Source organism: Primulina tabacum, chromosome 15 (genome assembly GCF_025594145.1).
Source record: "Primulina tabacum isolate GXHZ01 chromosome 15, ASM2559414v2, whole genome shotgun sequence".
NCBI classification, from domain to species: Eukaryota; Viridiplantae; Streptophyta; class Magnoliopsida; order Lamiales; family Gesneriaceae; genus Primulina; species Primulina tabacum.
In genome coordinates, this window is record NC_134564.1 from 30,516,666 (window position 1) to 30,527,863 (window position 11,198).

At 35.0% G+C, this 11,198-nt stretch overlaps 1 protein-coding gene and 1 pseudogene across 1 annotated transcript; both read left to right on the forward strand.

The window, feature by feature from the left end:
* The first annotated feature begins 1,211 nt into the window (after window positions 1-1,211).
* Window positions 1,212-3,195, forward strand: LOC142527292 (uncharacterized; annotated as a pseudogene).
* Window positions 3,196-4,537: 1,342 nt separating this feature from the next.
* On the forward strand, window positions 4,538-9,985 carry LOC142527586 (signal peptidase complex subunit 3B-like). The gene is made up of 7 exons (XM_075632429.1): window positions 4,538-4,671; window positions 4,800-4,932; window positions 5,026-5,073; window positions 5,955-6,017; window positions 7,045-7,098; window positions 9,490-9,576; window positions 9,658-9,985. Exons 2-7 carry the CDS (start codon window positions 4,807-4,809, stop codon window positions 9,781-9,783), a joined length of 504 nt encoding a protein of 167 aa, XP_075488544.1. The 5' UTR covers window positions 4,538-4,671; window positions 4,800-4,806; the 3' UTR covers window positions 9,784-9,985.
* The last annotated feature ends 1,213 nt before the right edge of the window (window positions 9,986-11,198 follow it).

Genomic DNA, 11,198 nt, shown 5'->3' on the forward strand with positions numbered 1-11,198 from the left:
AACGAGTATGCAATATTTCAGACACATTCTTCGGGATCATTTTCCTCTTCATCAAGAATGGTGAGACAAGTTGATAAACTACTTGAAGAATTAACTACAAAATTAAATAGAAAAAGTACATTGAAAAAATAAAACTGTAATTTTAAATTGTAAAAAAATGTAATTTAAAGGAGAAAGTACAGTAAAAAAATTAAAATGAAAGTACAATAACAAAATAAAACTGTGATTTATTTACCTTCCACCTCACCCCACAACCATCTTCGCGAGCACATCAATGTCTCCAAAGTCGTTGGATTAAGTCTACTAAGATGAGGATCAACTATTCTTCCACTATTGCTAAAAGCTGATTCAAGTGCAACAATTGACATAGGAATAGCTAAGATCGTTAATCGTTATGGTTGAGGTGAGCTACTAAAAAAATAAAAATTAATAAAACTAAAACCCTAGAATATTTATATCCACATATATGGGGCGGGTATGGGGCGGGTATTATAGGACCCATGGCCCGCCTCATATCCGGACGGATATGAAAAATTGGACCCGAGACCCGTCACATGACCCATTTAGTATGCCCAAACCCACCCATACACGCGGGTCCATTGCGAATCTGGGTAAAACCCGTAACCATTGACATCCCTACAAGTGCCCTCGTTATTTCACAATTTGGCCTCTCTTATTTCATATGATTTTTTTCTCTCAATTTTTATATTAATAATATTTTAATATAAATCAAAATTAATTTTAAAAAATTGATTAAGCTCTAGATAAAATTTTAAAAAATTAAAAATTGTACAAACAAGTAACTTGTAAATCGAAACACATGGCAATCTGAAATACACAAAAACTTACGTGAGACGGTCTAACAAGTTAATTTTGTAAGAAGAACATTCTAATTAGGTCATTAATAAAAATTATTATTTTTATGCCAAAAATATTATTTCGTAATGTAAATATGAATATAATTGATGCGTCCGACGAATAAAAATATATAAGACTACGTCTCAAAATACCTATTCATGTGAATATAAAATACCTATTCATGTGAATATAATAGACACTTAGAGGTTAATTACTAACTAGTTAATGATAATAATAATTAAAACTGAAACTTTTGCTTCTAATTAGTGCCAAGAAGTGGTGAAGAAGAGTGTTCAGAAGATATATTTTTAGTTTTAAATTTTTTTTTTCCTGAGAGTATATTTTAAATTATTGCAACCGCCATCTTACTTCTCTCTAAACCTATTCGACCTTTATCTGCTCAGTACAAAAGAGAGCAGCCGACTACAAAAGCGAAAGGGTCGGTTCCTGATCTTGTAAATTAAAGCCATGCTTCTTCTTGCTGGATAATGATATAATATTTGCTTACCTCAAATTCTTCTTTCCTTTACTGTTAACCACTCGTTTCCTCACTTTTCTTCCTGTTTTGCACTCCAAATAACAATGAACAAGCAAGATATGTTGAGGCTTCAGGTATTATGGGGGGTTCTTTTCGTCAAGATTTCTTTAACTGGAAAATTTTGTCTGGCTTGAGCTTGTGAATTTCGTTCAAGATTTGTGCTCAGCCCACCTGGGACAATTGTACGGGTTTTTGTTTATGTTGATGATTCAGTTGTGTTGGTTTGTTTTTGGCTGCAGACTTGTGTTCTTAGAGTAAATATACACTGTGAAGGATGTAAGGAAAAGGTCAAGAAGAAGCTGCAGAAGATTCAGGGTACGTTGTGAAGTTCAGCTAAGACTTCATCAAGAACCGAGTTTTAGTTTGTCCCATTTTTTTTTACTGTTTTAAGTTTTTTTTCATGAATTTAAATTTTTATCTCTGCAGGAGTGTACAAGGTAAATATAGATGCGGAGCAAGGGAAAGTTTTTGTTTCTGGGAATGTTGATCCAGCGGTTCTCATAGAGAAACTTGAAAAATCAGGCAAACATGCTGAGCTCTGGGGAACACAAAATGGACAAAACCCCGCAAATTTTCTCAACAATCTCCGCTTTGAAAAGCCGACTAATGTGGGAAAAGATAATAGATCTCAAAAGGGTGGCAAAGATCAACAGAAAATCGGGCATCAGCAAAATCCTCTGCTGCAGCAGATTCAGAAGCAGAATATTAAAGGGGTGAAGGATATGAAATTTCTGGGTAAAGATAATAATAATAATAACAATAAATCTGGCAAGTTGAATTTGTCAGAAGATGAGGAGGATGAAGATGATTTTGACGATGAATTTGATGATGACTCTGATGAGGAGTTCATTACTGGTCATCAAGTATCCAATAAAGTTGCAAATGGCCGGTGGTGGCGGTGGCGGTGGCGATGGCGGCCATTTGAAGGGCAAGACTGGAGCAAAAAATGGCAAGAAAGGTGGCGGATTCGACTTTTTGAAGAGTATGTTTGGTAAAACTGGTGCTAAAGACGGCAGTGCGAAGAACAGTGGTAAGATTAAGGCGGAGAAGGGGAATCAAGATCAAGTTGGTGGTAAAAAAAGTGGTGAAAATGTAAGATTTGTGATCGGAGATGGTAAATCTGGTGCAAAAAATGGCAAGAATGATGGGAAAAACAATGATAGCTGGAGCAAGAAGGGGGGAGATAAATTTGACGGGCTTCCGAAAATGGACAATAAACAACTAGGATTCAAGGAGTTCAATGCAACAAACCATAAAGGGTCGAACGGTGGAAATGTAGGTATGATGGGTAACTATCCGATGGGTCATTTCCCGGCCTCTGCGCAGGGGATGCATATGGGGAATTTCCCCGGCGCAGCGCAAGGGCGACCGGGGGACTTTGGCCCGGGACCTGGGAATCCTTACAACCAACAGCAATACATGGCTCAGATGATGATGATGAACCAGCAACGGGCGAATGGGAATGATATGTACCATCCGATGATGTACAATGGGCCGGTGCGCCCGGGGATGAACTATGGGCCTCCACCTCCGGCCAACGATAAATTCACCCATATTTTCAGTGACGAGAACACTGATAGTTGCAGTATTATGTGAAAGTAGTCTTGTATTAGATGTTGGGTGTAGTTTTGATTTCTTTTGTGTTTGTAGCTTAGTGGAAATTTGTGCTAGTGTTGATCAACATGTACCAAACGAAGTTACTGCTTCCCTTTCAATTAGTTTGTGCGTTCTTCCCCCTGTCAAAATTGCATTTTGAGATCGATCTCGAATGTTAATAGATTGGTCAGATTTTTGGTGTTTGGTTTGACTCACAACAATTTCAGTTCGAATTCATTTTGAATATATCAAGATCAATCTCGTTTATATTTACAGTAAAAAATAATATTTTATCATAAATGACTTAAATAGAAGAATCGTCTCGTAAAATTGACTATCCAGATCGGTTCACCATATACACTTGATTCAACCCAAGTGAACCTTTTAAGCTAAATGCATGAACTGTAGTTGAATCTTGTGGTTTATTTAAATTTATTTAGTTGTTGATCTTAGATTAAGGAATCTAAGAGATCAGGTAGAGTGACCTTTTATCACACATGGTAATGTATACATTTAAAAACAAAACAAAAACTTATGTGAAACGGTCTCACGAATCGTTTTTGTGAGACGAATCTCTTATTTGGATAATCCATGAAAAAGTATTACTTTTTATACTAAGAGTATTATTTTTTATTGTGAATATCGGTAAGGTTGACATATCTCACATATAAAGATTTGTGAGACCGTCTCACAATAAACGTACTCTAAAAAAAATTCAAGTTAGTTATTTATCCCGAGAGTCAATTTTCTTTTTTTAATGAAACACAACAAAAAAATATTTTCAAATTCAAATACAATTCAAATTCAAAGTCAAATAAAGAAGACAATTAGCTTAAAAAAGCGTGTGTGTTGTTTTGTGAATTTAATATTGTTCTACTTCTACACGACACGGCAACTGCATAAAATCCCTATTTGGATTTTTGGCAACCTAGGCTGCCTAACTTGAGTTGAGAGAGAGGACTTCACAACATATGAAATGAAACAATTTCAATAATAATTGTAGTGAGTATCTCTTTTTAGATTAGGTCTCTTGTGAGACGGTATCACAAATCTTTATCTGTGAGACGAGTCAATCTTACCGATATTCACAATAAATGTAGTATTCTTAGCATAAAAAGTAATAATTTTTCATGGATGACCCAAATAAGAGATCCGTCTCACAAAATACGATCTCTATAACATAGACATATGATGTCAATCATCATAAAACGGTCTCACACAAGTTTTTGCCCTCTTTTTATGATGGTTGACATCATATGTCTATGTTATAGAGATTACATTTTATTATGTCTTATTCAGAGAATTACCTTCGATGTAACGTAGAAAATTTTCGTTCAAGCATGGTTGAGATGATAAAAAATTAATGGAATAGAACATATGAATTGGGTACATAACCAATCTGAAAATTTGTATACTCAATTTAAATTCACTCCAATTATGTAAATATTTTGTAATTATGATTTCAAATCTTAAGCTTATAGTTTAGGATTTTTTTTAAAGATTTCAGTCCAATAGCATAAACATGAAAGGAGACCCAGTAGAATGCTTAAGTTGGACCCAGCCCATTTAGTAACCCATTTTTTATTTCCAATTTTCTCTCTGTCGAGTCTTCTGAAGTCTACCCTCGTCCTCGATCGGTTTCAGACTTTCAGGCTCCGGCGGCACCTACGATTCACGAGGTAAAAGATTCATTGTTGAATCAGAACAATTCTCGGAAGATTTCAAGAATTTAACGATTTGCGATTCCTTTGAATTTGATTCAACGCTAGATTTACCATTTTTTTCCCGATTATGTATACTCAATCAGGGACAAAATGCACTCTTTCGGATACAGAGCTAATGCTTTGCTGACCTTCGCCATCACCATTCTGGCTTTGATGTGCGCCATGGCCTCTGTATCTGACAATTTTAATTCGCCGTCTCCCACCTCTGAAGTTCAGGTATGTATAATTGTACGCATAAGTATGTTTAATTGTTAATCCCCCCCATTTTCAAATGACATTGTTCATTCAGTTATTTTTTTCTTGTTTTAGGTTTTGAATATTAATTGGTTCCAGAAGAAACCCGATGGAGATGATGAGGTAAATCAACCTATTGATTTGGGACGGCGTTTATTCGTTTATTTTGTGCGTCCGGTATTCTGGGACTGTTGCTGAATTTCCGCTTGAATATTAGCATGTGAACTATGTTAACGTTTCCCTTAAGTTCGTTCTGTCATCACTCATTATCCGTTTACATTTTCCTGTTATTTTGTACATTTTGGTTGCTACGTCAGTATAACTTGCATTCAAAGTTCAATTGTTGTTGTGCCAACTCTGAAATTACTCGATTCGGATTGCGTACGTGCATCGCCATGTGAAATTTCAGTTTGTGCAAGTCAAAGTTTTTGCTCTTTGGACTACTTGTACTTTTTATTAACATCAAACTTTCGGTCGAATTTTCATGCTGTTAAAATTGTTTTTCTCGAGTTTGAGTGCTTATGTTCCTGTGTTATCATGTTTCCACTTAATCCTATCTATGGGCCATATATCACTTGGAAAAGTCATAGTTTTGAACACAGTCACATTTGGAGGTTTTCCTGATTAGCAAATGCAAATGTGTCCTTAGTTTTGGTTGAGTTTAAGGTGATTTGGATGAAAGATTTTACACTTTCTCACTCACTACTTCTACAAGTTAAAAGGAACTACAGCTTGATCCAGAATTTGGTTTTCTTTCAACCCTCTCTTTCATATTTTTCTTCTTTTTTTTCCATTACCTGTATTTTTTGTTAACCAAACTTGGATTACTACCTCTGCATTTTGACTGATAAGCTAATGTGTGCTTGTACAGAAAATAAGTTGCAAAAGGTTTAGCAGATATCAATGTGCAAAGTTGTGTTCAATTTCTTGTATTCCAATTCTGAAAAACAATTAAGGAAACGTGACATACCTGGTTGGCTAATAAGGATGTTTGTATCATGCAGGTCAGCCTGACATTGAATATATCTGCTAACTTGCAGTCATTATTTACATGGAACACGAAGCAGGTCTGTCAGTAACTCATTATGTGGAATATTTTATCGATTTTTTTAACTTTGACCACCTATAGTTTCTCTTGATACTGTTGGTGATATTCAATATGGATAGAGAGGACTACTTGCTTTCTGTCAATGAATCCCTGATTTTCATGGGTCTGGCTTTTAATATGTAGTCACAAAAATTGGTTCAGTTACTAGATGAAGTTCAAATTATAGAACTTTATCATTGCCTATCCATCTGACTTTCATGGGCATAGACAGTTGTTGACTGGTCGCTGGAAGTAATACACGTGCAATGAAATATGCCACATGGTTTGCTCAAGAAATTATTGATTGTAGGCTATACAATTAAAATATGGAAAGTTATGCTTGGCATCGTTGGTCTCCTGTTTTAGGAAGGGACATAGGGTGCAAGGACAGACTTATGGGTGTGATCTGCTCAGCTGTCCCAGCTCCTAGCTCAAACACACGAAAAAAAGTGTGTGCATCTACCTCTATCTCGTTTTCCTTTTCGATTTTCGGCTAAAATAAATATATCTAATATTTTATTTTAAAAAATTTCCATTCCGTGCCTTTCCCTCCTACTTGAACGAAAATTCCCAGATCCATCCTGAATAATTTTTTTCTGCTTTATAAAAATTAAAATTATCTTTTTATGTATATCCATGATGTCTTCTTTTGCCTTATATTAGCCCTAATAAATTATCACGGTTGTCAGGGTTTGATGTTTTCTTGTTCTATGCTTTCTTGTATCTATGCTTTTGTTTTTTTGAATGTATCTATACTTTTGTTTTGGCAAGCATTAGTGTCGGAAATTCTTCTTTCACTTTCTTCAGCTAATGTCGAATTTTTATGTCACCATATGCCATTTTAAACTGTTTTATATGTAAAATATCTTACTTGAAAGTTCATTAAAAGGGGAAATGAACTTAATGTCAATTGTCAGATGCTAAAATTTTTGGGAATGGCTGAATTTATGACCTCCTATTGGCATTAAGTCCATGTAATGTGACATCAGCTCTTATGGAATTTGCAGGTCTTTGTATTTTTAGCTGCTGAATATGAAACACCAAAGAATTCGTTGAATCAGGTGTATACCAGTTCATTACACTTATCTTTTATTTAATTATTGTTGAAAAATATCTTAATAGTCATAGTTCGACTCCTATTGCCTTTGTTCTAGAATTCATTTTGCTGTATTTTTTCATCTCCCGAATCTACTCAATGTTGTAAATGACAGGAGGCGGTGGCGGGACGGGGCAGTCACTTACCGCCTCGGCCGCCTAGGCGGTGCCCAGACAGTGCCTAGGTGATCGAATTTTTTTAAGTAATTCTTTTATAGATAATCATATACAATCATGCAATATAATCACAAATACTCATCTTTTTTTAGGTAAGATGTGTAATTAAATAATGTTTAAATATAAAGAAACTTAATACAATATAATATCATCTAAATAATGTGCAAATAAATATATAAATACAAATTACAAGATAATTAATAAAGATTCATTATCATATTAATGCTATTATGCTAATAAAGTAATATAATTACTTTTACCAAAAAACTAAGTTTAAATTTTAAAGTTTCAATCCATCATTAGAACCAGTACTGGACTAAAATAAATTTGATTTTTGAGATCACAAAATCTGAAATATTATAAAAAAATATGTTAAATAATAAATATACAATGTCTAACCTAAAGCTTCTTGTGGTGGGCAGCAGGTGGCGGCAGCGGCAGATAGTTTGTGTGGTGGGTTTAGAGGTTGATAGTGAGGAGGAGTGAGAACCAAAATTTAAAAAAAAAGTGAGATCTGATTTAAATAACTAGAGTTTTGAGTTTTAAAATTAGTTGATTTTGATTAAGTTTTTAAAATTTGTTGACTACAACTTAAAATGTTGACTGTCTCACATGGCCCGCCTGCTCGCCGCCTCCACCCTCCTTGACCGCTTGCCTACCGCCGTATAGCTTGGACTGCCTAAAACAACCGCATCATGCGTTGGCGGTAGGCGGCCTTTGACCGCCATTTAAAACACCCTGAGTCTACTGTATGTAACCTGCTCAGGGTTTGATCACAGTACAAATTAGGGGCCTAATCTAAATGTCTTCTTGTTACTAGAGTATTTGTTTCACTTGAGACGTATGCTCTGCAGCTATCTCTACGACATTGTTCTGTTATGGCATTGTAATTAGATGCTTCGAATTATTGTCTATTTAGAATTTTAAGGACGCAAGCATCACAAAAGCAAGATTATGTGTCATCTGATGAGTAGTCCTTGGATTTGTATGTCCCTGTTTGAAAGGTTAAAATTGTTTTTAGGTGTACCTTATCAATAAACTATTTGATGCGTAGTTGTAAAAAGCGTGCGCTTGCCCTACCCAGGTGCAGATCTTGCAAGAGGCGAGCCCAGGCGCACCTTGCACCCCTCTTGCAAGGTGCGCCTTGCTTGAGAAGAGAAAAAGCGCTTATGTTAAAATTGTTTGTGGGTAATTTTTTCCACGTTAACATAACCCAATCCCAATAAGATTAATCCCATAAAAAAACCTGCTTGTATGTATTGACAAACTTTTATTCCATCAAAACTCTAAGCATAACACTATCTTTCCCCTAATTTTAATATGTGCAGCCTTAATTTGTTTCTTCTGTTACAATGCTTCTATATTAATTTTTTAATCACTAGAATGCTCTCTCTTTTCTTTTCTTTTTTTCCCTCTTTATTTAATTTTTTTTATTTTCCAAGCACTTATTAACCATCACTTTTTGCTTTCTGGTTTTTTTACTAACTCCAGGACTTATGCGACTTTTCATTAATGTTTTCTTTAAGAAGACAAAGAAGGTCAACAATTAGGGAATTGATTTTTTTTAAAACAATCACACTGTATGTTTGTTAATGAATTTTTTATTTTAATTATTGTTTAATATTGAGTGAAATCTATTTGTATGCATATTCACCTTAAATATGTGAATTATAACAATTTATGCTTAGTGCGCCTTACTTCGATGAGACGCGCACCTTACCTTGCGCTTCGGGCTCTAGGACACTTGTGCACCTTAAATAACTACGATTTGATGCTTGGACACTCTTAGACTTCGGTAAAAGGATTTTGGCCTTCTTTCCAGTTTGTCCTCAACAAATAGATGAGGAGATTTCTTAACTGATCTATCTCGTTGGAAAGATTGCAAAAACGAAATAAATGAATGCATTGATTTGATACTGGATGACATCTGGATTACTGAAATTATATACCTATTTGCGTGTGGACCACTCATACCCTTCTATTATATATTCTTTATTTTATTCAATATTATAATTCTCCATTGCTTCGATAGAAAACTGATGTCCTAACGAATGTGCAGTATTTCCTAGACACTGTTTGTTACCTTGTAAAACCCTCTATCAGGAGAGCTCTTGAGTACCATAAAATATTGTATTCCTATGTGGGACGATTCTCTAAATGATTGAAATTTGTTTTTGTAGGTGTCCTTGTGGGATGGTATTATACCTTCCAAAGAACATGCGAAGTTTTGGATTCACACAACAAACAAATATCGTTTTATTGACCAAGTGAGTTTTGTGTAAAGCATTTTAAGTGATTCATACCTAATCTTTTGATTCGGCCTTTGATGTATATTCTTTTGTGGCTAGGGGAGAAATCTACGCAGTAAAGAGTTCAACTTAACATTGCATTGGCATGTCATGCCAAAGACTGGAAAGATGTTTGTGGACAAAATAGTGATGAGTGGCTACCGCTTACCTGAGGCGTATAGATAAAAATACTATCTTGTGGCATTTTCTGTAATTTAGTGTTCCGAGAGTTAAAGATACATGCGTGGGAATAACAGCATCAGGAGTTTAAAAGGTGGTTTTATTCTTGACTGTATTGAAACCATGAAGATTTATAGAATTCGAGTTTAGACTCGGCATTCTGCATTGAATCCGATGAACTTGCGATGGACATCGAAGTTTAGACTAAGCATTGTATACTAATTTTGAAGAACTGGCCTCTACCTCAGTCCTCAAGGCTGATTGACAACTATGGCTTAATGTTGTTATATGTGACTGATATGCTGCTCATAGGCGAATCCATGATCTTGGATGGGAGGGATGGGGGCAACACGACATATTCTTTAGATGAAAATTAAACAGTAGAGCTCTTAGTCTTGGAAAATTTTATTAAAAAATGCAACTCTTGTGTCTTACATCGACTTACACGGTGTTGGCCCAAAATAAATAAATAAAAATTAAGTCTACCAGGAAAAGTTTTAACCCACGCTCCTTCACAATAGCAGTGGGAGATAAGTCATCACGAGAGAAGTTTGAACAAAACGGAAGAGGTGAGAAATGGAATGACAGAAGATTAATCATCAAACTACTCAAATATTCTCTGCGATATTTTTCAAATTTTCAGCCGTATATTTTGTGACGTTTCAGATTCGACGACTATTTTTATTGTGACAACACGAATCTTCACTACTTACTTCTGTCTTTACTCAAATGTACATGAGAAACTTACTAAAGACTTACCAATCCTGTAATTACCTCAAGTTAAGCACATTTAACTTTGAATTTTTAAGTAATAGACCCCCGAAAAGAATATACACCTTTTTGATATGAGTAATACCTATAAAATCTTTTAAACTTTCCTCGGCTGTATAGTTCTATACCTACACAGTCTTGTAATATTTTTCATTCCGATATGAGATCGGTTTATTCTTGTTCTCTTTCGCCTAAAAGGCTGTAAGGATCTGCTCCTTGCCCGAGCAACTTCTTGACATAAACGATCACTTCCCTTGATTTTACTTTTGTTTTGCTCTATTCCAACTTGTAAAATATGTTGATGGAGCTCGAAATAACATAATTAATTTTCTCGTCGTTTGCGAATCGATTCCTCGTTTTCTTTGTTAAACATCCGTTTCTTTAGTATCTAAATCCGAAAAGTATAAAACCAACTATCAAATTGGAAATTCCCGTCATGTAGACAAAAAGTCATATTTTAATTTTTTTTCCGAATTAGCACCTGTGCTATAAAAAATTCCTGTCAAACAAGTTTTGACAAGTCCAGTGAGACCTTAAAAATGTCGTCAAGAAGAAATAATGTTAAAAGAACAGAAAAAGAATCTTCATTAGCCAAAAGGAGGAAGTCCATAGTAGGAGGATCGTGAAATGATTGTTGGGGGATTGATCTA